The sequence below is a fragment of the Mustela erminea genome, chromosome 19, assembly GCF_009829155.1.
Source record: "Mustela erminea isolate mMusErm1 chromosome 19, mMusErm1.Pri, whole genome shotgun sequence".
NCBI lineage: Eukaryota > Metazoa > Chordata > Mammalia > Carnivora > Mustelidae > Mustela > Mustela erminea.
Genome location: NC_045632.1, coordinates 56,612,363 through 56,638,553, shown reverse-complemented (window position 1 = coordinate 56,638,553; position 26,191 = coordinate 56,612,363). Strand labels below are relative to the sequence as shown.

The 26,191-nt window shown below is 57.1% G+C and overlaps 2 protein-coding genes across 7 annotated transcripts; both read left to right on the top strand.

Annotated features, from left to right (window-relative positions):
• Positions 1-1,677: 1,677 nt before the first annotated feature.
• On the top strand, positions 1,678-21,123 carry MEAK7 (MTOR associated protein, eak-7 homolog). 6 transcript variants are annotated; one of them, XM_032323256.1, is made up of 9 exons: positions 1,678-1,954; positions 6,227-6,692; positions 8,426-8,603; positions 11,185-11,415; positions 11,740-11,884; positions 14,151-14,576; positions 16,991-17,109; positions 17,994-18,173; positions 18,633-21,123. In XM_032323256.1, exons 3-9 carry the CDS (start codon positions 8,451-8,453, stop codon positions 18,744-18,746), a joined length of 1,368 nt encoding a protein of 455 aa, XP_032179147.1. In that variant the 5' UTR covers positions 1,678-1,954; positions 6,227-6,692; positions 8,426-8,450; the 3' UTR covers positions 18,747-21,123. The 6 variants fall into 6 exon arrangements, with proteins under 6 accessions (XP_032179147.1, XP_032179148.1, XP_032179146.1 ...); XM_032323257.1 differs by lacking the exon at positions 6,227-6,692 and having other exon boundaries at positions 1,678-1,929; XM_032323255.1 differs by lacking the exon at positions 6,227-6,692 and having other exon boundaries at positions 1,681-1,954.
• A 3,146-nt stretch (positions 21,124-24,269) lies between these two features.
• Positions 24,270-25,412, top strand: LOC116578781. Its single transcript, XM_032323261.1, has 2 exons — positions 24,270-25,011; positions 25,057-25,412. Exons 1-2 carry the CDS (start codon positions 24,473-24,475, stop codon positions 25,385-25,387), a joined length of 870 nt encoding a protein of 289 aa, XP_032179152.1. The 5' UTR covers positions 24,270-24,472; the 3' UTR covers positions 25,388-25,412.
• Positions 25,413-26,191: the final 779 nt, after the last annotated feature.

Sequence of the window (26,191 nt, the reverse complement as noted above, 5' to 3'; positions counted from 1 at the left end):
AGGCCGAGTGTGGTTTCAGCTGGGCTGAATTTCAGGTGCAGTCTTGTGGCGGATGAAGTCCCAGAACCGAAGTCAGGTTCGGTGGGGTGAGGTTCGGAGCTGACGACTAAAGAAAGAATTCTTAAGACATCTTTGGTGCAAAATAGTGGTTTATTAAAGCACGGGGACAGGACCCGTGGGCAGGAAGAGCTGCTGCCCCGGGTTGTGCGGAGTGGCTGGTTATATACACAGGAGTTGGGTAGGTGAGGACAAAGGGGTGTTCAGAAGGGCTATTGGGGCAAAGAAGACTATCAGGATATTGAAGGCCTGGTTACTATCAAGTCAAGGTCACTTTCCCTCTAATGAGGCATTAACATAAAGACAATTGGGAGTCTCCTGGTGGAATGTTACAGTCCTGCTATCAAGCATCCTTGTTAATGAGATTTAGGTTTAGAAGAAATTTAACTTGATTTACCTTTCCTTCTACCTCCGCCTCCATTGGTTTTTTATGGAGGGGAGGGTGACATTAGGGCTTGAGGAACTGAGTTCTGTGTCTTTGGAAATTGGACTATTGATAAGGTAACTTCTTTGTTGTAAATCTCAAGGACATTTGCAAACCGAGGGAGACTCCTGCTTTGCAGGACTGTGATCTCTGCAAGTTAACTATCTTTTTATGGCAGTCAGGGGTGCCTGAGGAATGCTACACGTATGGAGGGGAGCGGGTGAAGAGGGGGTGCAAGGCGCCAGCTTTTGCTTTGTCCTCAGCCAGCCTCCTGCTCCCTCATCATGGCGATGCCCGATGAGCAAACGGGATCAGAGCGCAGGCTTGGGGGTCAGCATTAGCGGCAGGTGGAGCAGAAGTCACGAGGAAAGCTGTTATCTCAGGCAGAGACGCGTGGCCCCGGGAGAGCTGCGGGAGGAACTCTGGCAGAGCAGAAGCCGACAGAGCCTGGGAGAGAGGAAGAGAGAAGCCAGGAACGGGCGACCTGGATGCCCAGAAAGGACGACTTGTAGTAAGGAGATGTCCACTGTGACCCGCACCGAAGGGCTGAGGTGCCTGTTGGATTTAGGGACAGGCCCCCTGGGGCCAGGTTTCAGGGGTTTGAGGAATGGCGGCGGTGGGGGGCAGAGAGCGTCAGTTTATCAAGGTTGCACACATGTGGGCACGTGTTTTTATTCTTTTTTTTTTTTTTAGAGAGCAAGCGAGCTGGGGCAAGCAGGGGGAGAGAGAAGCAGACGGCCTGTCGAGCGCGGACCCGTCGCGGGGCTCAGGACGCTGAGATCACAACCCGAGCTAAAACCCGGGGTGGGACGCTGACCCGACGGAGCCACCTGCTGGGAAGGAGTCGTCGGAGAAAGAGAGCAGGCCGAGGCCCTGGTTACCTGGAGGAGGCTAGGGGGGTGGGCAGGAGCCCGAGCTCCAGGTCGGGGGGCGGCACTTCCCCAGGTGGGAGGGGCTCCAGGCCCAAACCGGGGGGGACAGGGCCGGGTGGGGGGTCACCGGAGAGCTGCCCGGGTCCGGATTCGCAGGGGCGTCCCGCAGCGGGTTAACCGCCTCTTCCCTGTCAGCTGCTCCTCTCGACCCCGGCCCGGGCTCGCCCTCCCTCCCCAGCTGCTGCTCGCTGGCCCCGGCCCTGAACTCGCTTCCTCCCCGCTTCCAGCCCCGCTTCCAGCCCCGCTTCCAGCCCCGCTTCCAGCTCCTCCCCAGCCGCTCCCGCAGGCACCCGCCCCGCCCAGGCGCTGCTTCCGGCCCCCTGGCCCCGCCTCCGTCCACGCAGGCCGGCCCCACGAGATGCATGGCCATTGGCCAGCTCCTTTCTAGGCCTCGCCCCCTCAGCTTCCACTTCTGCTATTGGGGCAGACAGCTGCCCGTCAGCGCCGTCGCCTGGCAACGAGGGCGGGCTGCTCGGGGGAAAAAAACCGTGAGGGCGGCCTGACTGGCTGGTTCCGGTGGGTGCTCGGGCGGTGGGCTTCGGTGAGCAGGCTTGGGGGGCGCTGGCCCGGCGGCGCGGGGCTAGCGGCCGGTCCCGGGTCGGGGGAGAGGGCGCTGGACACGGGAGAGAACGGTGCCGGGAGTGGGCCGGGACCCTGCACCTCCGGCTGCCCACTCCTCCGGGCCCCAGCGTGGGAGAGGTGGGGGGGCCCTCGGGGAACAGCTGCGACGGAGGGAGGGTCTCCTCGTGTGTCAGTCGGGGCCCAGAGTCACCCCGCATCTTCTGCCTTTCGTGGGGTCGAGATCGGAGGGTCCCAGGGCTGTGGCCCGTTTTGGGGAGGAGCAGCGAGAGAGGCGGCATAGACGGCATCGGTGGGAGGGGAAGGGGACGTGGGGCTTATACTGGACTGTGGGGGGCCTTGGGGGCGGTGTGTGTTGGCCACCCTTTACTAGCCTTGTCCCGGGAGAGCGGACCTGGTGGCTGTCCTGGCGCAGAGGGGAGGAAAACAAAAGCCACTCCCAGGCAGATGAGTCAGCCGGGCTCCTGGAGGAAGGGAAGCCAGCCGGGGGCAGGGGCAGGACCGGTCTGGCACCTTCCGGCCAGCGGGGACTCTGCACCCAAGCTGACCTTCTGCAGAAGGACTGCTGCGCTGGGATGTAAACAGGGCTTGAAGCCCCGATGTCCAGATGAGGTGGCTGGACTCTCTGCAGAGACGGGGCACTGAGGGCCGGGTGACTGCTGTCAGGACAGTGGGATCTTGGCAGGCCAAAGGGGAGAGCACCCCGAGGACAGGAGCCCCTTGGGGAGCCCATCCGGAACGGCAGCTCCGTTCTGCAGGAAAAGTCCTGGCTCTCCCCCAGCACTGAGGGGGTCCCTTGTTGCTGGGCCCATCTGTCTCCATCTCTGGACCCCAAAAAGCGGAATGAAATGCCGTGTGTTAACCTGATTGAATCTCTTCCACCTCATTCCGGGGTTGGCGATTTGCTCATCGTACTGAAAATCAGGCTTAGTAACGTGGCCATAGTCCTCAAACCAGACGCTGTCAGAACTTGACCTCCGGGCTGCCCATCTTTGCCTCCACCGTAACGGCAGCGTCCAGGGCCCCTCCGCCAGAGGCTGGCCCTTCAGTGCCCACCTTGGAGCTCTGCCCCACTGGCCTGAGTCTTGGAAAACCAGTTTGTCTCCTTCAGCCCTACTAAGGTTTGGGGCCAGGTGGTTTGTTGTGGGGCCTGTTGTCTGCCGGGCAGGATACTCAGCCCCCTGCTTTCTACCCCCCCCCGCCCCCCCGCGCCAGCATCACAAGCAAGCCTTGTTGCCAGGTGGGCCCTGGGGGGTAGAACGAGCCCCGGTGGAGAGCGTGATGTAAGGAGTCTTCAGTAGCATGGAGGTCCTTCCTCCTGGAAGAACTTGATAGACGTAAGCCGAGCAAGGCTCCCGCCGGCCTGGGCTTGTTGGATGCGCACCTTGCCAGGAGAACGGACTGTCTTACCTAAGGAGGTGCACCTGGGATGGTCCCAGGAGAAATCCGTAGTCAGGGACTGAAAGAAAGTTCAGGAAGTTGTATTTGGGGAGATGTAGGGGTGCATCGAAGGCCTTCCATTTCTTCCCTAGAGTTGATTGGAGAGACTTAGGGCAGGATCCCAGTGACCGAGGCTGGGATGTGTCAAGGGGTGGTCGGGGGATGTGGGGGACACCTGCTTCAGTGGCTGTGCCTTTGCCCCGCAGACACCGGGACCGGTGGTACGGGGGCAGCGCCCATCCCAGGGGCTGCTGTTCCACCCTCACTCGGGTCTGTAGCTCCTGCCTGAGGCAGCTGCTCGCCCATCCCCCTCCTGGGTTGCCAGTGTGTCCCGTTCCCAGGCATTTCGTGGTGTCTCTTCCTGGTGCTGCCCTGTACCCACCCCCTGCTGCTGGTCTGCACCTCTCTGTCCTGCTTCTTCAGCCGGAGGGCTGCTGGTGCTGGTCTGTTTTCAGACAACACAGGAGGAACCTGTTTAGCGGGTCAGAGCGGGCCGGCGGCTGGTGGGCTGGGAGGGGCAGATCAGGGGATCTTGCTCTGTAGCCTCTGGTTCCCCTCCCTGCACCAGACCTCGCCTCGGTGGGCAGGGTTTGCACCCCAGCCCCTTTGTGCATGTGGTCCCCGCTGCCCAGGTGAGCCCCCTGTAGGAGCCTGAAGAGCGGCCGCAGCGTGTCCCTTGGGACATCTGTGACTCTTGATTCCTGAGTTCTCTCCTCCCTGACTCGGCTGTGCTTGACCATCTCTCCCCACTGAACATCATTCCTGCAGGCTGGCACCTGCCTGAGGCCCCTCTGTGTCTGCCTGCTCTCTGTGACGGGGCCTGGCCCCGGGGAAACTGAATCACTGATGGAGGGAGTAGATGCAGAAGGGTCTGTGTGCTGGGGGAGGCCCGACCTCTGGCCCCATAGTGGCACTGCCCCCGCGTGCACTGTTCCCTCCTCTGGGACATGGAGTGGCATTTAAATGCTGGTGGCCTTTTAGCTCCAGGTGTCCCCCTTAAAGAGGCTGGCATCCCCCTAGTAGGGTGATTCCTGGGTTTTGAGCCGGGCGGAAACGCTCTCCGTATTGGCGGAATTGGGAGGCAAGGCGGTCAGATGGTGTCACCGGTAAAGAGAGGCCGGAGGTGGCATTGGCTGGACCTCCTGCCCTTGACACTGGCTTTCCCTGGCGGCTTCTGGGTTAGCCAATGGAATTGCACATGTGGAGTCCCTCCATGGCTTGGGCCTGGTAGGGCCATGGGATGCGGGGATGAGGGCATCCAGGAGCCCATCCCTGGGTAGGGGATGGGTCGTGGTGGTCGAGCGAGTGGCACTAAGCCAAGGGGCCCCTGAGTGTGGTGGGGGTTGGGAGTGAGTCCCGGTGGGGAAGCGCCTGGGCTCTCTCAGGCCCTGAGCTAGGCTGGCCTCCTGGAATTTGCACTCGGAGCGCACCAGGCACTAGGAGAAAGGGCTGGTGGACCTGACAGGCCGGCCGGGGTCACCACGGCACCTGCATGCCCCAGGGGGCTCAGGTGCTAGGCAGGTGGTTGGAGGACACAGTCTCTTGGGACTTTCAGATTGGAGCAGGTGAGTCAGGTGTGAACCTGGAGCGGTCAGTGAAGAGAGCAAGCAGAGGTGGTGAGGAAGAGCCTGTGCGCTTCTTCAGCTAAAGGCGACCGTCCATTCTAGGAAAGTCAGGAACACCTGGCAGTCTTGGAACCCAAAGGCTGTGTAGGGTGGTGGTGTACAGAGGTGGACAGTGAGGGCCTTCTGAGGCAGATAGGAGACTAGAGTCTGATGCTCCGAGTGGACCACATGCCTCTGTTGGACTGCAGCTCTGATGTGAAGCTGTGCTGATGTCTCAATCCTTCCCATCCCAGGGGGTGGCAAGACCTTCACCCCTTCCAGCCATTTAGGTATGTCCTGGGCCTTCTCAGGTCCCAAACCTTAAGGTTTTCCTGAAGTGAAAAAGTTGATGATTTTTGGCAGGAAGCCCGTATCGGAGAATGAGATAGACTCACCAGGGTGCATTTTTATACATTGATCATTTTCAGGACTTCCGAATAGCAAGATGAGGGGCGCAGGGACGGTCGTGTGACAAGATTTTTGGCAACTTGGATAAATGAATTCAGATTTTGAGAGAGTCTTGAATTTCCCTGGTCCTGGTGGGGAAGTGTCCCTCTGACTACTTCTGCCTAAAGTGGTCGTGATGCATGCCGACCTGTGCTAGAACAAGGCAAAAGCAAGATCACGCTGTACAGACCAAGATCAGATCACCCCGCAGGCTCCCTGGGTCAGGGAGGGAATGGCTGACCCCCCAGCCCCCTGCTGATAAACAGGAACTCGAGGGGCTCTTCCCAGTGATGGCTGAGCTTCCCCTCTCTTCCTCCTGCATCTGCGGGAAAGTGACAAACGTAACCAGTCCTGAGCTACAGCCGGTCCGGGCTGAACTCCTCTCGTGTGCCCCAGCCCCACACCCAGCCCCCCATGCTCTTCCCCAGGTGCCCGCGCTGCCTTGCCCAGCGGCTCAGGAGGCGGCCTGAGCACACGTGCCCCTGCTGGCCTTCAGCGGGCGGCCATCTGTGTCCTCTTTCGTGTGACTCCTCCAGGGCATGACCTCGGGACGCTCAGTGCTGACAGCACGGGCTCGCGGTTCCTAGAGCGTCTCCTGTTCACGGCTGCGTCAGTGATGCCAGTAGCTTCTCCCTTGCTCTGCGCTCTGCTACTCTCCTCCCAGACCAGCGCGCGTTTGCAAACCCGATGACGGTGGCTCTTCTCCCCTTTGAGTCCTGCACAGTCAGGTGTTTTCTAAGCAGTTGGTGGGGCCGCGCCCCTGGAGGGGACCAGGCACCAGCTGGCACAGTCCCCCTCCTTCTAGAGAAGAGGAGGGCCTCGGGCAGACCGGCCCCTGAGCCCAGGGCTCGAAGTTTTCCTTCTTGGCCCTCACACGGCTGGGAAACTGGAGTGGAAGCATTAGATCAGGTGGCCCGTGAGTGACAGCCCCGAGCTGAGCCGCGTGAGCCCTGCTCTCCAGCGGCCTTCGCAAGTGCTCTGAGGTCCCTGTCCCAGTCCCTGCCTGCATCGTTCTCCGCAGGACAGATGGGTCCCCTGCCAGGACGGCTGGCATCAAAAAAATAGAGAAGTAATAGAAGCATCCCGGAGGAGATGGAGACGTGGGGACCCTCGCGCTTTGCTGCTGGGAACGGAAAATGGAACACCGTTTGGTGGTTCCTCATGAATTAAACATTGGGTCACCATCTGACCCAGCGACTCGGTTCCTAGGTAGGTACCCCCACACCTGAAAGCCGGGGCTTCGCAGCAGCACTACTGACGATACCCAGTAGGTAGAGCTGGCCCCGCTGTCCAACAGCAGACGAACGGGTACACCCAGCGTGGTCTTGCATCTACCAGTGCTCAACCCTACGGGACCGAGTGTGGACCCTTGTGCGGTGTGGCTGAGCCCCGAACCCCGGATGCTGCCGGAGAGAGGCCAGACCTGCAAGACCACAGATCGTGTCATTCCGTGTATGCAGAATGTCGGGGACAGGGGCGCCTGCAGACGCAGCACATTGGTGGCCCTAGGGGCTGGGGAGGGGTCGGGGAGGAATGGCTCATGGGCACGAGGTGTCCTTTGGGGGGGTGACAAAAATACCTGGAACCTGGTGGAGGCAGTGGTTGCCCCGCACTGTGCGCCGCGTGCCGGTGAATTGTTCATTTTAAAGTGGTTAGTTTCACATTAAATGAATCTCTCCAGGAGGAGGAGGAAAAATGAGGGCTGTACCCTGTTTGCCCTCAGGGTACTGATCAACCAGACCTTGGGGGGCCTGGGCTGGCCTGCCTTCACCTGGTGGCAGGCTGTTCCCCAGCAGTTTCATTGACGCCGGCTTCCAGGTGAAGTCTAGGGTAGGAGGGACAAGCCGCAGCACTTGGCCTTTTAAGAGATTTTTTCCTCTCTGGCTGTGCTTTTCTGTGGGACTCCCAGACCGGATGGCGCTCAACCCCTTTCTGTAATGGGGTCTGTGACGATGAAAAAGACCCCCGGGCCTTCGGGTGCTCGTCTCTGTGACTCTCCTTTGAAGGTCAGGGGCACCTTCTCAGCCCTCTGCTTGGACTGCCTAGCCCAGTGGTCACCACGACCTCTGTCGAAGGGCATGCTGATGCCCACTGCACACAGGAGGACGTGGAAGCGTGGAAGCTTCGAGAGCCTGCCCCAGCCCCTGCAGCTCCTGGGGCCAGAGGCAGGATCCCAGGGAGGAGCTTGTCCAGTCCCATGCTTGCTTCATGGGTGCTATTCTCAAGGTGATTTTATTCAAGTACCTGTGATCACCCAGTTTTACAGACTTTTTTCAAGTTAGGTTTTGTTTTTTCAAGATTTTACTTATTTGAGAGCGAGAGCCTGAGCTGAGGGAGAGGCAGAAGCAGATGCCCTGCTGAGCAAGGAGCCTGATGCGGGACTTGATCCCATGACTTGGTCCAACACTGATGGAGACACCCAGGTGCCCCACAAGTTGGTTTTGAAAATAAGAGGAGTTCGAGGAACAAACAGACACTTCTACCTTTTAGGTACATGCGTGTAGGAGCCATGTTTCCAAGTAAGTCCAGACTGGTTGCAGGCACGAGTGTGCTTGAGGAGACCGTGGGGGTCGGGGCTGGTTTTCCTGCCTGATTTACATCCACTCCATGACTTAGTTCTGATGAGTTTTATTTTATGTTTTTACTTTTTAAAAGTTTGTATTTATTTATTTGTCAGCACACGCAAGCAGGGGAGGGGCAGAGGGAGAAGGAGAAACGGGCTCCCCGCCGAGCAGAGAGACCGAGTCAGGACTGGATCCCAGGACCCTGGGATCATGACTGAGGCGAAGGCAGACGCTTAACCGACTGAGTCAGCCAGTGTCCCTAGCTCTGATGCGTCTCGGCCGCTTTTTTGCACCTAAATCTATATTGATGTGTATACCTACTAACATGTATTCTCTATGAGCTCTCTAACTTGACCTCTAACTTGCTGTCTTCTGCAGAGAATCGTGCCAGACACGAAGAGGGATGGGGAACAGCAGAAGCCAGGCGGGGCAGAATTTTTGCTCCCAGTTCCTTCCCGAGGAGCAGGCGGAGATCGACAGACTGTTTGACGCTCTGTCGTCGGAGACACACGGCTCAGACACCTCGCCCAGGTCCTTCTCCCTGAAGGCGCTGAAGGCAAGAGCTGTGGGGCCGCGAGGGTCGGGTCTCAGCAGGTGCCCCACGCTGTGGTCCCTGCCCGCCGCGGCTCTCCCCTGTGGTCTGGCCCGTGTTGGCAACAACGTCAAGTGCGTTCTCCGTAGAAGGCACGGGTCTGCCTTTTCCGCTTTGCAGGCTGCGGGATCTGTGGTCGCTCTGCTCTGCCTCATGAGTGCGGTGTTTGGGGGGAAGCTTTTTTTTTAAGATTTTATTTATTTGTTAGAAAGGAAGCGAGCATGGCAGGGGAAAGAGCAGAGGGAGAAGCAGACTGCCTGCTGAGCAGGGGGCCTGACGCCAGGCTCAGTCCCAGGACCCTGAGATCATAAGCAAAGGCAGACGGTTACCTGACTGAGCCACCCGGGTGCCCCTTGGGGGACACTTCTAACTTGAGGTCAACCACGGGGCCAGCGCTGCATTCTGGCTCTTAAAGTTTTGTCCCCTGATTTCTCTCCGAGACCAGGTAACTGGCTGCTTTCTTGGGTCTCGTGGGTCTGGTAACCACACTTTCTCTCTCTCTCTCTTTTTTTTTTTTTGGTAACCACACTCAAGTGTGCTTTGCTTTCAGATGTGTTTGTGAATGTTTCACGTCCTAGGATTTTTTTTTTTTTTTAAAGATTTTATTTATTTATTTGACAGAGATCACAAGTAGGCAGAGAGGCAGGCAGAGAGAGAGAGATGGGGAAGTAGGCTCCCCACAAGCAGAGAGCCCGATGCGGGGCTCGATCCCAGGACCCTGAGACCATGACCTGAGCTGAAGGCAGAGGCTTAACCCACTGAGCCACCGAGGCGCCCTGTCCTAGGATTTTTATGGTACGTCTAACAAAATAATCTTCCACAAGGAAGGTTTACCTGCCAAGGGGTGAAAACTGCCTGTTTCCCCATGTTTTCACCCTGTCCGTAAGGCTTTTTTTTTTTTTTTTTTAAGATTTTATTTATCTATTGGAGACAGCACAAACAGGGAGGAGACTCAGAGGGAGAGAGAGAAGCAGACTTTCTCCTGAGCACGGAGCCCAGTGTGGGCCTCAATCCCAGGACCTGAGCCGCAGGCAGACACTTGACCGACTGAGCTGCCCAAGTGTCCCCCCATGGGGCTTTGTTAACAGCATGTTTGAGTGCCCAGCCTGAGCGAGACAGCGGCCGCGAGAGCCGCCGGCCCACCTTCCTGGGCGATGAGGAGGGCTGTGTCGGGGAAGGCAGTCCAGTCGCGTCCTCCTCCAGAAGGTGCAGGGTGGGAGCCGGTGGGGGCCTTGGAGGTCCCCCAACATGCTCCCGTTCCAGACAAGGAAACTGCCCAGGGAGGTTATCCGGGTCACAGTTCTGTGGGGGGGGGTGTGCGCACTCGGGGGTGTACATGGACCTCCGCTAGACCCAGGCACCCCGGTCTGCTGGGTCACCCACGGAGCCGAAGCAGGCAGAACCCCAGGCCAGTTAACGGCGTGAGTGCAGGGCTGGGTAGCAGCGGTCCCGTGTGTGTATCGTAGCACACGGGGAAAAGGTGATCAGAAGACCCTGGTGACCGGGGACCGTTTCTTCTGGGGAAGCAGCAGAAGTTGCTTTTTCGAGAGAACCTGGGGCCACGGGCAGAAGTAGGACTCGTCCTGAGTGTGAGCTCTGGGGCCTGCCTTACGAGCTTGTGGATTTCCGTGTTGTCCCAGGCGGCCGACGCAGGGAGCCACTGGAGAGAACCCGGTGTTGAGACCCCGCTCAGAGGAAGCTCGGGGCTCCTGGGATTGGCGTTGGCTCCGTCTGCCCGTGATCCCTGGAGCAAATCGCACTGCTTGTCGGAGTGGAGCCGGAAGACGGTGTTTACAGAATGTTACTGGCAAGATGTTATTTAAGATTGAGTTTAAAATGGGGGCGCCTGGGTGGCTCAGTCAGTTGAGCGTCTGACTCTTGCTTTCTGCTCAGGTCATGATCTCGGGGTGGTGAGAGCGAGCCCCACGTCAGGCTCCATGATCAGAGAGTTTGCTTGAGATTCTCCCTCTGCCCCGCCCCCATGCTCGCTTCTCGCTTGCGCTCTCTTGGTAAAATAAGTTAAGAAAAGAATTAGATTTAAAATTTAAATAAAACTTAAGTAAAACTACATATTAAACACAAAGACTTTGGGTAAGAGGAGCTGGCTCCCCTATCTAGAGGAGAACAGATCAGTTACGCACACAAGTACGTTCCGTGGGTTAATAAATTCAGACGTGCATGTGACCGCTGTAGTCTAGAATGAACGTGGAAGCAGAATGAAGGGAAGGTGGTGGTCAGGGGCAGGAAGGATGTGACCAGTCTTGGGGGGACTGGAAAGTTCGGAGGACAGGATGGGAACAGACTCTGGAGGAGTCTGATGGCCAAGGTGAACCACAAGCCAGGACACATCAGGCATGTGCATTTTGGGGTGATGTGATTCTGTTGGGTGGGGGAGAGAGGATACACATGGGCTTTAGGAAGGTTGAGTGCTGGTGGAAGCATCTGGAAGCGGCAGTGGTCACTCTTGGTGCCTGGTCCTTTTCCTGTGATCCTACCACATGTAGCTTGACCCCATCCAGCCTTTTCTCCCACTTGTTACCAACAGAACCATGTTGGGGAAGCTCTTCCCCCGGAGATGGTCACCAGATTCCATGATGGCATGCGGAGGGTCGACCTGACGGGGAAGGCCAAGGGGCCCAGCGACAACGTCTCCCAGGGGCAGTTCACGGTGTCCATGTCCCGCCTATTGAAGGGAAACTCCGAGGAGAAGAGTCTCGTAATCCTGAAAATGATTTCTGCCACAGAAGGTCCTGTGAAAGCAAGAGAAGTCCAGAAGGTAGGTCATGAGGCCATTAGCAGCCATGCCAAGCAGCCTTGGGTGTTCCTCAGGTGGGGACTTGGGACGGTGGTGCAGCTGGTGGAGGCACATGGAGATGTCCCCCTCGGGGACTCTAGACCACATCACTGGTGAGGTCAGGACTTCCGGACAGAGGCCTTGGTGAAATAGAACTGGAACACCTACCTGGCGACATAATCTCTTCCCACGTTGTGGCCCATTGTAGTCGGCATTGAAGAGGTCAAGCGCCCTTCCTGTGTTGCTAGGATGTAGGCTGTGGGTCACGGCGGAAACGTGACAAATGGTAAAACCGTGGTCTTGCAGTTCACAGAGGATCTGGTTGGCTCTGTGGTGCACGTGCTCAGCTACAGGCAGGAGCTGAGAGGCTGGACCCAGAGGAGAGGCCCAGGCCCCCCCGCCAGGGTGCAGGCGTTGGCTGCCCAGCTCTTCTCCGAGATGGACGCTCAAGGCAAGTACCATGCACACCCACCCGTGGAGACCTTGACGCGGAGACTGGTGCCACACGGCCTCGGTCACTGTGGCCTTGTAGGGAAGTTTTGAAACGCATAAATGTGAGTTGTCCAAGTTTGTTCCAGATTATCTTACTGGTTGGCCATGAAACATACTTTGTGATAAATATAAAAGGACTGAAGTCATACAAAGTGTGATTCTTTGACCACAGTGGATAAGAATTACCAATCAGTAATAAGAGGCATTTGGGAAAGTCACAAACATGCAGAAATTAATATAACGGTTCCTAGTATTCTTCATAATGGTTATTCTGCAGGATCAGTAGTGATGTCCCACTCTGATTTCTGATATTAGTCAGAAGGCTTAGACTTAGGCTTTTTCTTTCTTTCTTTCTTTTTTAAAGCTTGCTTTCTTTTTTTTTTTAACTATTTATTTATCAGAGAGAAAGAAGGCATAAGCAGGGGGAGCAGCAGGCAGAGGAAGAAGCAGGCTTCTTGCTGAGCAGGGAGCCTGATGTGGGACCTGATCCCAGGACCCTGGGATCATGACTCAAGCTGAAGACAGACACTCAACTGACTGAGCCACCTAGGCGCCCCAGTTATTTATTTTCTTGATCAGTCTAGTTGAAGGTCTATCAGTTTTTGGTGGATGTTTTCACAGAACCAGCTTTTTTTTTTAAAAGATTTTATTTATTTATTTGACAGAGATCACATGTAGGCAGAGAGGCAGGCAGAGACAGAGGGGGAAGCAGGCTCCCCGCTGAGCAGAGAGCCTGATGCAGGATTTGATCCCAGGACCCTGAGACCATGACCTGAGCAGAAGGCAGAGGCTTAACCCATGAGCCACCCAGGCGCCCCTCCAACTTTTGATATAGTTGGTTTTTGCTGTCTCACTATATTCTTGTCTTTCTCTTTGGTTGCTTCATGTTTAGTCTGGTCTCCTTTCTCTAGTTTTCTGAGGTCGAAGGTTAGATTATTGGCTGGAGATCTCTCTTTTTCAGTATAGGCATTTACAGCTATACATTTCCCTCTAAGTACTGCTTTAGCTGTGTCCCGTAGGTTTTGGTGTGTTGTGTGTATGTGTTCAACCCTCTCAGCATTTTCTAACTTGTGATTCCTCCTTTGGTCTGTTGGTGACTTAAATGTGTGTTATTCGACTTCTCTCTGTGTTTGTGAATTTCCCAAATCGGCTTCTTTTGTTGATTTATAATTTCTTTCCATTGTGGTTGAAGAACATGCCTTGTATGATTTTAGTCCTTTAAAATTTACTGAAGCATGCTTCATGCACTCCTGTACGATCTGTTCCGGAGTTCCATGTGCACTTGAGGATAATGCGTATCTACTCTCATTGAGTGAGAAACCGTATGCATTGGAATTTCCTTGGGATTTAAAAAAGCAGTGAATCTCTGTGATGTGGTGAATCTCTGCAGAGTAGACTTATTTTTATAAAAACATTATTTTATTATAAAGCTGGACTTGAAAAGGCGGTTTGAAAATGGTCCTGTTTCAAAATCAAGTGATGAATTTGGAACTTTGACAGGAGAATAAGGTACTACATGTAAAATATCAGTGGTCGGCCTTCTGGAATCCCCACCGTATTCCCTCCCTTCTCAGAGGGTAAGCGATAGAAAACAAGACTGGGGGGTCAAGCGTAATTCCTAGTTAATGACACCCATCCTTCCCAGATAAATTGGCAGTGGGGGTATCTCGTCAGTTACCAGCCCCCGCCCTGACTTGCCTGGAGAGGGTCACGGTTCTAGGGCCTTTCAAAACAGCTGTGTTGGGTGGAAGCCCGTCGAAGAATGGCTTTTGGCCTGGCTCTCTTGGGTACACCTGCTGGGGGCTTCAGGACCAGGTGTAGGCGTGAGGCCTGGCTCTCTCCTGAGCCTCTCGTGTGACTCGCAACGGGAAGAAAAGATGGGCTGAGATCAGTGCAGGCACCGAGGCAAGCCATGTGTGAAAGGTTAAATATTCTAGTAGCCACGTGGAAAGAGTAAAAAGGAACAAGGGGAGTTAGTTCTAGGACGTCCGAAGGATGCTTGAGCATCGGTGATCAATATAAAAAGTGACAGATCTTGAGTTGTTTTTTCACACGGGATCTTCGGAACCGGGTGTGCGTTTTATACTTAGTGTGACTCTGTTCGGACCAGCCACGTGTCAGGTGCTCAGAAGCCACGCGTGGCTCCCACGTTGGGCTGCCCGGGTGTGGGGAGTGGATATCCGGGGATGCGGTGGCCACACGGCTTGGGTCTGCCCCTCCCCTAGGTGGCGAGAAACTTCCGGGGCCTCAGCAGCTGGACCGTGAGTGTGACCGAGCCATGATCGAGGCCTGGGTGTTCAGGGCCCCCCTCGTGGCCACGTTTCTGAGCGTGGTCATCCACAGAGGCTTCCTCCTGCGCTCCCCCCTCGACCTGGCCGCCCTCGTCCCCGAGCGTCATGTTGACCAGGAGAGGGTGTTCGAGAGCATCCTGGACGTCCCGTCGGTCATCTACCTCAGCTCCCACCTGCGCCGCGAGCAGCAGCAACGCTGGCGGCTGCTCTTCTCGTCCGAGCTGCACGGACACAGCTTCGCCCAGCTGTGCGGCCGCATCACCCACCGGGGCCCCTGCGTGCTGCTGCTGGAGGACCACGACGGCCAGGTGTTCGGCGGCTTCGCCTCCTGCTCCTGGGAGGTCAAGCCTCAGTTTCAAGGTGAGACGGGGTCTCCCCCGGTGCCCGCGGCAGCTCGGTGCTCCTGGAGCATTCGGTCTCGTGGCTGCTGCCTGGGGACGCCTGAGCCACCCGAGGGCGTGAGTGTCCGGAGCCTTTTCTTCGGCTCCTCCACGGGGTTCTCTGGACCCGATGGGGAGGGCAGGAGTAGGAGATGCTGCTTTATGTGCTCTAGGGATTGTGGCAGCAGAGCAAGGGACACAGGACAGGTATCCCCACCCTGGGTCTCAGGGGAGGAGGCAACACCGTTATTAAACCCCGTGGGTGCAGGCTCCGGGGGAGGCAGGGCTGGGGTCCCTTCTGCTCGTCCTGTCCGGTGGCTGGCTCTTGTCCCGGGCCCTCCCCTAGCCCTGGACAGCCCGTTCCCCACCGGTGCATCTCTTCCGCGGGGTCTGCCTTTCTCCTCTGCCCTGGTTTTCCAGTCTTGGGATTTTTGTTGGCAATTCGAGCTCCCCTCGCGTGGCTTTCAGTGCACTGGGGGAAGTCTCTGGAGTAAATTCTTCCCCTTCCTTAAAAAAATGTGCCCTGATCAACACTTTTCAAGGATCATTTACCTTCCTGGTCACGGGCTGTTCTCAGACTCCGAGGTGCACCTGCCTTCCCAGGTCCGATGTCCCTGCGTGTGCCTTGACTTGTGGCCTTGGCTGCCCGTGTCCCCAGTGGGTCTCCCCAGTGGCGTATTGGGGGACTTGCCCAGAGGCTCTGAGACCTGATGCAGTCCCGCCCTCACACCCAGGAGCCCGTTAATACCCTCCCTGTCCAGGTCCCTAGATGTGAGAGACCCATGCCACTCGCTCCTTGGGGACAGGGACCAGGAGTCTGGATGGGAGGGTCCTGTGTCCACCCCCCACCTTCTCTTAGGTCGGTCCTGCCAGTGTTGATCTTCTCCTGACTGGCCCCTGGTTTCCATCTTGCCTCCAGTCCATTTGCCATGTCCCAGCACGTCCGACGTGATGTCTTCTCTTGGGAGCCCTGAATGCTGCCTGTAGGGGCACGTGTTGTATCTGAGCCTCATGACGGCGCGTGTGCCCTGCTGCTCCATCTCCCCAGACATCCTGCAGGCTGGGCTCCGGCTCATTCTCAGACTGAGCACATATGCTCTAGCTGTCCGCCTGATCTGTTTGCATGACCAGCTCCTTGTTGGGACTCAGCCCGAGGTCCCTTCCTCCAGGAAGCCTTCCCAGAGTGGGAGGGTCATGGGTGCCCTGTGTGTCCTCTGTCGTGCTGTGCACTCTGCACACCTTCCCTCACAAGGCAAGGCGCTGCAGGCCGGGAGGCCGTGTCCTGGTGCAGAGTTGACATGAGGGAGGTCGTTGTTGCGGGGCGGGGGGTGGGGTGGATCTCAGGATCCCCGAGATCCTGTTGTTTGCAGGATTTAGTTTTCTCTGAGGTTGTGGACTATTCCATATCTTTATCCACTGGTTGCTACTGGCTCTTCCCCACTGTGTCAGGGATCCCAAGACCACCCACATGTCAGGGATTCCCTGGGAGGACCTGTGGGCTTCAGGGTATGGTCACCCTCATGGCTGTGATTAATTAGAGCGAGAGGGCGTGGAATGAGGTGGGCAGAGGGACAGGCGCCGGCTTCCGGAGCCCTCTCCTGGGGGTCCCACGGGATTCCCCAACAGTATTGTCCACCAGCAAGGGCCGTGAGGGGCTCGGTACCCCGCGTTTTCCTGAGGGGCCAGTCACTAGAGTCCCCAAACCCCAGAGTCCCGGGAGGAAAGCAGGTGTTCTATGCCAAGCACACTGTTTGCACGGGCGCCCCCTTTAACATTTCTGGGAGTGGGGGACCCTCCCCAAATCCATGCTCCCAGACGCCAGCCCAGGGACCTTTCCGGGGGCCACTGTCTCAGCCCTGCCTCGTCCACGCACTTCTGCACCTCGCCTTCCTCGTCACGGGGTCGGGGGGGGTGAACGGGGCATCCTCCTTGAGCCCCGTTCAAGGCTTTGGGGAACAACGGGCCGCTGTCTGCGCGGTGGGAGGCTCTCGCCCGCGTCTCCAGCTCCTCTGGGATTAACTCCGGGTCGGCTCTGCTGGTCTTCGTGTTCTCCAGCAGCAGGAGCTCCCCGGAGGGACAGTGGGAAAACACAGTTGGCAGGTGTTCAGACTTGAGTCCGCGCTGTCCTGGGGCCCGAGGGCGGGCGTCCAGCAGAGGGCAGCCTCGCGTCACAGATGCGGTCCCCTGTCCTGGGAGCCGTCCTGACCTTGAGGTGATGGAGCAGCCGGGCCGTCCCTTCCTCGCTGGTCACCGTTTCTGCGGTTGGAAGACCCGTGGCTTTGGGCTCGGCAGCAAGGGGCTGGCTTTCCCCGGGCCCCGGTTCCCCAGAATTGTGCGACACAGCGCTGCGTGGGATCGTTGATGCGAGCTTGTCCCCACTCTGGTCCCTTCCAGGGGATGACACGTGCTTCCTGTTCTCCATCTCGCCCCGCATGGCCATGTACACGTCCACGGGTTACAACGACCACTACATGTACCTGAATCACGGGCAGCAGACGATCCCGAACGGACTGGTACGGACTCAGGGAGCCCGGGCTGTCCCACCTCCGCGATGCCTCCTTCAGGGCTCCAGTCCCGACACGCCCGGGCCAACGCTTTCCCCCAAGCCAGGGGAGCGGCGGGCCTGCGCTTGCGGGTGTGGCCCACGGTCACTCCATTCTGCCCGGGCCTCAGTGCCGCGGCGAGTGACCGCTGGGACAGTTCTCGCCCGTGAGGTCGGGCCCTGCTGGGCGTGTCTGTGACTTGCGTGCAAAGGGTGGGTTCGGACAGTTTCCCTGGGGTCACCTGGTTGGGCCGCGGCCTTCGTGGCTGGAGGTGAGCTGGAGAGGGGCACGCCCAGATCTGCGCTCCTGGAAGCCATCGGGAGCAGTCCCGGGGTGACTCATAAAACTGGGGCTCCCATCGGGGTGAGCAAACCTCCCGGAGACTCAGCCCTGGGAGGAAGAGAATGAGGGCGTGGGCCGGGGGCGGAGCCGGGATGGGCGCCCCACACTCTCTAGCCCAAAGCAGTTCCCGAGTGCCTGCTTGGTTTGGCTGGGAAATGGGCCTCCTGCCAGCACCACAGCCGATTCCTGTCCTGTGCTGCGCAACCCAAAGCACCTTTTGGGAAAGCCCAGCTCTGTGCTTGCAGAGTGGGGGCCAGAGAAGGGTGGTCCGGCCTGTCTGGGCGGAAAGGGCCCCCGTGCTCTGCTCTTTCCTGGGCTCACCATGAGGTTCCTGGGGGGGCCCCCTGAGGACCCCAAACACCTCCCAGAAAGGACAGTTGGGTGTCCTCTGGAACAGCACCCAGTAGGTCCTCGGGAATCGCCAGAAGTCAGTCCGAGGGAGAAGCAGCCCGTGAAGTCTGGCGGCTTCCACTGAGGCAGCTGTGCTCCACCCCCGTCCCCCCCCCCAACAGGGCATGGGAGGACAGCACAACTACTTCGGGCTGTGGGTCGATGTGGATTTCGGGAAAGGACACAGCAAGGCCAAGCCCAAGTGCACCACCTACAACAGCCCTCAGCTGTCGGCCCAGGAAAACTTCAGCTTTGAGAAGATGGAGGTGTGGGCCGTGGGGGACGCCTCAGGGTCGCAGCAGGTGAGCGGGGCCACTGTGCAGCTCTCTCCAGGCTGCCCCTTCACTGCTCCATCTGGAGGTCGTTTATCCTAAACTCGGTCCCAACGGCTGCTGCTGGACACAGAGATGCTCGTGGACGCGCAGCAGGGCCGGGAGTCCCGTCGCGGTCCCTGGGGTTTCATAGAGTGAACCTCCTGGAGGCGGGGCCCTGCCCAAGGCTAGAAGCTGGGGGGCGTGTGGCGTGTCTACAAGGTGAGGGAGGTCCAGGCTTCCTTCTCGTCCTGTGGTTCTGCAGTGAGCCATCCCCGGGCCCTCTGCGCCCCGTGAGCTCCCAGCGATGGCGTCCCGGGGTCAGCGCGCCAGAGCCCCTCGGTGTTTTCAGGATGTTGACGGTGCTGCCGTGAGCTCAGAGTCAGCAGGACGTCCGGGCTCTGTGCCGGCTCTCAGGGAGACTCTCACATCCCTTCCTTTCCTCTCAAGGCCAAGAGCAACAAGAGCATCCTGGACGTGGACCCCGAGGCCCAGGCCTTGCTGGAGATCACCGGGCGGAGCCGCCACAGCGAAGGGCTCCGAGACATCCCAGAGGCCGAATGAGGAGGTTTCCCCGAGCTCGGGCCTGCCTGGGTGCTGGCGCCTGGACAGAGGGCAGCCTGCGGGGCCCTCCCCATGGCACGCGTTCAACACAGGGCCGCGCTGGCCATGTCCTGCTGGTCTGGGATGCGCTGAATCGGAACCCAGTAAAATTCCTTTGGTGCCGCATGTGGATTGGTGGGTACACTTCGCAGGAACCCTGGGTGTCCGTTGGCAGCTTAAGACTTACAGGCTGTTTCTTGTCCTTGAAATCCGGAGACACGGACGCTTGAGACCTCCGCCCGAGTTCGCGTCTGCTGGGCTCGCATGTTCCGGCCGTGCAGGGCAGGGCTCCGCCTGCCGGGGTCACCTGGCCCCCCGGCCCCCCGGCTCAGGCCACTGAAGTTGAAAACATGCATCGATGTTCCCTTCCGGCTGGTAGACGGCGGGCACGTTGGGCTGTGAGTCTCAGTGCCTTTTGGGAGCAGCTTCCTATGACCGGAAATTTGTATTTACCAAAAAGCACCAACAGCGAGAAAGCAGATGTCCCCACAGGTGCTTGTAATAAGGTCCCCTTTCCCCCGCACCCTCACAGCTGCTTTTAAATGAGTCTGTGCCACAGTCTACACGGGTTCCAGGTTCCAGGCAGTTCCACTGCTAACTTAAATGGGATTTCGGAAGCTCTGAGAGGTCCTCTGGCATGAATTAGTGGTGAGTAACTTGACCCTACTGGCCTGGGTTCCTGACCACTGCCTCAGTGTCACTGTCCAGCCTGGTGGCCCCCAAAGGCGTGACGGGTCCTCTGACAGCAGGGACTCACTTGAAACGGACTTGAGTGATCCCGGCGAGCCACCGAGACCCTGGGTGAGGGTCTGAGGCCGGGCCGGGGAATCGAAGCCCGCTTCGAGAGGTCTCTCCTTCCCGGATGGAGCCGTGGGCTCGGCTCTGAGACCTACACCTAGTTCTTGGGTCTTTCGCTGTCAACTTGAACTTTCTGGAGATGGGACGGATATGGGGCCTTTCATTCTAGAACCTTCCTGCTGGGAAGCCACAGTAAACGAAGCTGTTCGCATCTAGCAGGTGTGGCCTTTTCTCCCAGGGGGCTCCCCAAACTTTGCCCTTAGCAGTGCCCCCCGACTGAGCAGAAGGCCTTGCAAATGAGCTTCTAAAAGAAAAATGTGTGTCCAGACTACGCAGAGGGGCGGCCTGACCTGGACATAGTCGTGATCGATTTTCCTCCTGAAAGGTCAGTTTTTCGTAAGCTGCTCAGGTACATTGTGGGGTCTCCCCAGCCGGTGGGGTAGAAACCGGGGAGGGGAGGCTCCTCGGATATCCTGACCATAAAACCAAAGAGTTCGGTCGGTCCTGCTCCTTCCATTGTTCTGGAATTTCTTTTGATTAAAAAAGCAACTGAATACCTCACTAGTAACACGTCTGTTGGTGTTTGTACCTCGCGCCCCGTCGTCTGGCTGTCAGGCTTGGATTTTGTTGGTGGACGCCCTGTGTCTTGGGTCTCTTGTCAGAGGGCAGGTGACAAGCAGGGACCCGTTCACCAGGGGGGCACGCGCACACAGGGCAAGGCAGGGTCCCAGCCCAGGCGCTCGGCCCGCTGCGGGGTGCGGCCCTGCCAGTGGGCTTGTCTCACTGGAAGGATCTCCGCATACAAACCTGTTGAGGGGTCGCCGCAGCTAGGACCACCGGACCTGGGAAACCCCAGGCCTGGGACACACACAGAGCTGGTTTTACCGGCTTACAGGGTTCTTCCACGCAACAGAAATAAGGATTCGGGACAAGTTTCTCTGTAAGTGAAGATCAATCAGGGCCCCAGAAGGTGCTGGAAGGAAGAGGTAAGAGGATGGGGGTCCGTGGTGTCAACATGGCTTCCGTGGCCGGGACCGTGGCTCTGCAGCCGGTCGTGGCTGTCGCACCTCTCCCGGAGTGTGTCTCGATGGGATTTTTGTCGGGACAAATGAACTCTTAGGAGTTGAATTGTTGAATCAAATGATGCTTCTTAATTTAGATGCTGACCGACGAGCAAAGCTCTCGAGTTCAGTTTATGTCCTGACGCCCCTCCGTGCCTGTAGGCCGTGGGTCCTGACTCCGTGTTAGGACGGTCTTCGTGGGCCTGGCGTTTTCTGAGTGACCGTGTGGCTTCGGCTGTCAAACACTGCCTGGGGCCTGCCCTCCACCAGGTTCTGTGGGACGCGGGTTTTCTTCGGACCGATTTGCAAGAGCGCCTGTTCGAAGGAAGCATTTGTTCGCCGAGTATTTTTTCCAGTTTGTTTGGCTTTATTTTTGTATGTGCGAATGACGCGTCTGTCCCGTTGACCAGCGTTTCCTCGTAAGGCTTGAGATTTGCAGTTTGCTTAGAAAGCTTTTTTCCCCCACTCTGGGATTTAAACAACCAAAATCCTGTTTCCTTCTGCTTCTCTGCTCTTCTCTCCTTCTAAATTTTTGATCCATTCAAGACGTGATTTAAATGTTCCTCTGTCCTGCCCCCAAATGGATTCTAGTATCTTCTATATTTAATGGTATGTTTCTTTCCCACTGACTTAAAGTACTGCTCTCTCGGGGCACCTGGGTGGCTCAGTGGGTTAAATAAGCCTCTGCCTCTTGATTCGGACTCAGGTCATGATCTCAGGGTCGTGAGATCAAGCCCCGTGTCAGGCTCCTCACTGGGCGTGGACTCTGCTGGGGATTCTCTCTCCGCCCCCGCCCCCCCCACAAAGTAGGAGAAGGGAGCAAGGGGAGGGCGAGGAGGACCACGTCCTCTTTCCTGCGCTTCTCTACGAACTCCGGTCTCTGCTTCAGGCGGTAAGAACGGGAGTTTGATGATGAGAAGAGCTGTTCCCCGCGGACTTCTCTGTTTTGGAAATTTCCTTCCTGTGCCGGCCTGTTTGCTTTCTCTGACCTTGGCTAACTGCTCTAAACAGGCTGCGTTTCGGGGATGGCGCTACCTGGGGATCAGTGCAGGCGGAGCTGACACCTGGCACAAGTGGCTTCCTCCTGCCCCAAGGACGGAACATCTACGTTTGCCGTCTAGATTTCATTGTTGGTGCTGGCTTTGCCCGTGGACTTTTACCCCTGATGATCGACTGAACATAGGAACGTTTAAAAATTTCTCTGCCTAGTTTTGTTCCCAGCTACTTTGCTGGACTTTTTGGTCTGGGGGTTTTCAACCTGGGGTCTGCATCAGAATGTTCTAGAAGGCGTGCTAAAGGGCAAGGCGGTAGGGATCCCTCCGACCCCAGCTGAGTTTCTGACTCGATAGGGCGGGGGCGGGAGCGGAGAGTGGACATTTCTAATGACTCCCCAGGCTGGTTTTGGCTCCCGTGATTCCTTCTTTTTCCCTCCAGCCTTCCTGGCCCGCACACAATCAGTGAGCCCGTCAGTGAGCCCACCGTGAGCCCGCTTACTATGATTGTGTGGGCCTGCAAATGAGGGTAGTTTCCCTGCTCTTGGAATTTCTAGATCTTTTCTTTCTCTGGGTTGACCGAACCAGCAAATACCTTCAGAATTTCAGTAGCGAGGATGCCCCTTCCCCATCCTGACTTTAATGCAAATGCGTCTGGTCTCTTACCGTGAAGCAGATGCTGGCTTTGCAGATAGATTTTTGTGTAAAGGAAGGATTCCTTTATTTGTATTTATGTTAAGAGTTTTATCCAGATGTTGAATTATTATTATTATTTTTAAGATTTTTCTTATTTATTTGACAGAGATCACAAGGAGGCAGAGAGGCAGGCAGCAGTGGAGGCGGGGGCGGGAAGCAGGCCCGCTGCTGAGCAGAGAGTCCCTCGCGGGCCTCGATCCCAGGACCCTGAGGTCATGACCTGAGCCGAAGGCAGCGGCTTTAACTCACTGAGCCGCCCAGGCGCCCTTATCTAGATGTTGAATTTTATGAAAAGTTTTCATTTTCTTTTTTACCACCCACGATGGTCTGATTCAGAGTTTTTTAATGAAGGGTACCAAGGAGTAGTGCGTCAGGCACTGAGCTGCGTCCGTATGTTAACTGACACGCTTCGAACGTGCGAATTCCGTGGGTCGGTGCTCCGTACTTTTGTAGCCGTGTGTACAAAGGGGTTGGTCTGTAGTTTTGTTTGGTTCTGATTTTAAAATTAAATTTAAATTGTGCCGGCCTTACAAAAAGAATTTAGAACTTGGCTTTTCTGCAGGTTCTAGAAAAAAAGCAAAAGGAAGTCCTTTGAGGTCTGGCTCAGATTCGTCAGGAACTTTTTGGTTTGGTGGGCAGGAGGGGTGAGGTCTTCAGAACCTCGTCCAGGTCTCTTATCAGCTGGGTGGGTTTTAAACCTCTGCTGGGGTTCATTCCGACAATTTTTAAATTTTTAAAAAAGATTTTATTTATTTATTAGAATGCGGGAGTGGGGGTGGTGGGAGGGGGAGTGGGAGAGGGAGAAGCAGGTTCCCCGCTGAGCAGGGAGCCCAACTCCGGGCTCGATCCCGGACCCCGAGATCATGACCTGAGCCGAAGGCAGATGCTTAACCCACTGAGCCGCCCAGGCGCCCCTGATTTTTAAATGTCCCGGTAGGTCTTTCACTTTATATAAGTCTTCAAATTACTGTGCGTGGGATTGACCGGAGTACGCGCAGTCTTCTGTAAGTTGTGGGTCTTTAATTGCTGTCACTTTCCCTACGTGAGGTTGTACCAGTTTTGCTTAAGTTAATTTCACGTTCACGGCATCTCCTCCAGCTTGTTTTTCAAATTCGAGTTGGTCGTCAAGTTACTCAATAGAGTGAAAGCAGGTAAGTAGAAGGGTTACTTTGTTCCGTGAGCTCGGCCTTCTGCAGCGGCACCGCGTCGGCCCCGAGAGGCCTGTGTGTGTGGTTCTAGTTCTTACTCCGACTTCCACTTAGACCCCAGAGTTTTAGTCTTTTCATTTTTATTTATTTATTTTTTCACCCTGAACACTCTCCACATCTTGTGAAGGAAGCGTCAGCTAGACTTCTCAGCATCGACTGTACTGTCTTTTCCTTTTTTTTTTTTTTTTAAATTTTATTTATTTACTTGACAGATCACAAGTAGGCAGAGAGGCAGGCAGAGGCGGAGGGGGACGCAGGCTCCCTGCTGAGCAGAGAGTCCGATGCCGGGCTCGATCCCAGGACCCTGAGATCGTGACCTGAGCCAAAGGCAGAGGCTTTAACCCACTGAGCCACCCAGGCGACCCTAGACCCCAGAGTTTTAAACTTCCATGCGCTGGAGAATTCTCGTACAGACGGTGGTGTCAGTTTTCACTTTGCTGACGGGTGATTCAGAGATCCGGGTGTTTGCCGTGGCCTTATGCGCTGCTGGTTGGCCTCCGCCTGGACCTCCTGGACACTTCCCGAGGCCTCCCCTCTCCTGTGGCCTCCATGACTGGGCACTGTGTGGCGTGTGGCGCGTGCCCGGCCCCGCTCGAGTTTCAGTGGCGACTGCATCTCGTTAAATCCCCTTCCTGGTCTCGCCTGATGCTTTTGGCCTCGATTTTCATCTTGTCTGACATTGTCGCCCCCGTGTGTGTGTTTGCCTGGTGACCTTAGCTCAATTTTTCGGAACGAGTCCTGGGAGTTCCCGTGGACCCCTCCCCCAGCTTCCCCTAATGACAAAGTCTTCCCCGTTCCCAGCAGGTCCCCAAACCGGGCCACTGGCGTTGGTACAGCCGTCTGGGCTCAGCAGCCCGCCTTGCTCGGATGCCGCAGGTTGTCCCATAGCACCTGCTTTTAGGCAAGGTCAAGGCTAAGGGCAAGTCCTCCAGATGGCAAAGCTGCCCAGGTCTTCCGACCCCCACCGACCGTTCAGAGGGTTCCCAGCGTTAGCGTCGGGTTGGACAGTTCGCTGGAAAGACGGAACTCGTGAAGCCCGACGTACTGTTGGTGAGGCTCGGCCGGGGAAGGGCGCAGATCCGAGCCGCCCGAGGGTCGGAGCTGGGCGTGGTCCAGGAGCAGCGCCCCCGGCCTCCGCTCCGTCAGTCCTTCCAGAGAATCACCAGGCCTGGGGGGCCTTGGGGACCTCCGGCACCACCGGTGACACCGGTATAGAGCCCCGTAACCGCCGCTACCACTGCTGGGCCCTGTTCCACCGCCCCCAAAACTCGTTCTGCTGCCCCGCTTGCAGGCACGCCCCGAATCCCGAATCACCGTCGGTGTCACCCAGACGACGGGAGGTCAGTGGGGCCACGCGGCACGTGACCGGTAAGACTGGTCTGTCACTCGGTGCGGCAGCCGGGAGACCCCCGGGATGCCACGTGCCCGCGCCGGAGCCTCTCGCCGCTGGAGGGGGGCTGCCGAGGCCTCCAGCGCTCCCCGCGCGCCGGGCTGGGGTCTAATGAGATGCGGCCCGAGCGCTCCTGTGCGGGCTTCTGTGCCCGCGGGGTGCGTCCCTGCGAGGGCGATGCTGGTCACCGAGTAAGCGCGGGTTGAACCTGACAGACGCGGGGTCCGCCGGCTCTGCCGAGCGGGGCCGGCGCGCACCTGCCCTCCGGCCGCACGGGGTTGGGGCGGGGGCGGGGGGCTCGCGGCTCCTCCGCGCCTGCCGGGGTCCCCGCCCCGGCCCGGCCGCTTCGCCAGGTGTGCGGCGCGCCCCCTTGCGGGCTAAGGCGGAACGTCACTTCCTGTGCGATCGCCCGGCCGTGCCGACTTCCGCCCTCTTCCTGTTGTTTGATCCGTGTTAGGTTTTAAGTTGTTTTTTAAAGATTTTATTTATTTATTTGACAGGCAGAGATCACAAGGAGGCAGAGAGGCAGGCAGAGAGAGAGGAAGGGAAGCAGGCTCCCCGCTGAGCAGAGAGCCCGATGCGGGGCTCGATCCCAGGACCCTGAGATCATGACCTGAGCCGAAGGCAGAGGCTTAACCCACTGAGCCACCCAGGCGCCCAGATATTAAGTTTTTAAAAATAGTCCAGATCAAAGTCTTTTGAGTGTGAGATTTGAAAATATTTGTTCAGCCTGCTTGTTTTTCATTCTCTTAAATAATGACTTTTCTGGGCAAAATGTTTTATTTTGGGTGAAATTAATCTTTTTTTTCCCCCTGCATTTTGAAGCAATTTTTTTAAGGTTTTATTTATTCGACAGAGAGAGAGAGATCACAAGTAGAGAGAAAGCAGAGATCACAAGTAGGCAGAGAGGCAGGCAGAGAGAGAGGAGGAAGCAGGCTCCCCCTGGAGCAGAGAGCCTGATGTGGGGCTCGATTCCAGGACCCTGAGATCATGACCTGAGCCGAAGGCTTAACCCACTGAGCCACCCGGGCATCCCTGAAAGAATTATTTTTTATTCAAGTATCATTTAGTGTTCCTAGTTGCAGGCGGACAATATAATTCAGCAATCCTACGTATTTCTCAGTGTTCATTAAGTGCAGTGAAGGTGCGGCGTGGTGTCGGGTTCCGGTGTGCGACACAGTGGTTCCACAGCTGCTGTATGTGCCTTTGTGCCCATCACCTGTTCCCCAGGTCGCCCACCGCCTCCCCTCTGGTAACCGTC

Coding starts and splice junctions, on each gene's coding strand:
- MEAK7 (XM_032323257.1), top strand. CDS start 8,451: ATGGGGAACAGCAGAAGCCAGGCGGGGCAGAATTTTTGCTCCCAGTTC. Junction 14,577..16,990: donor GGTCAAGCCTCAGTTTCAAG/GTGAGACGGGGT, acceptor GGTCCCTTCCAG/GGGATGACACGTGCTTCCTG. Junction 17,110..17,993: donor AGACGATCCCGAACGGACTG/GTACGGACTCAG, acceptor CCCCCCCAACAG/GGCATGGGAGGACAGCACAA.
- LOC116578781 (XM_032323261.1), top strand. CDS start 24,473: ATGGCAAAGCTGCCCAGGTCTTCCGACCCCCACCGACCGTTCAGAGGG. Junction 25,012..25,056: donor GGGGGGCTGCCGAGGCCTCC/AGCGCTCCCCGC, acceptor AGATGCGGCCCG/AGCGCTCCTGTGCGGGCTTC.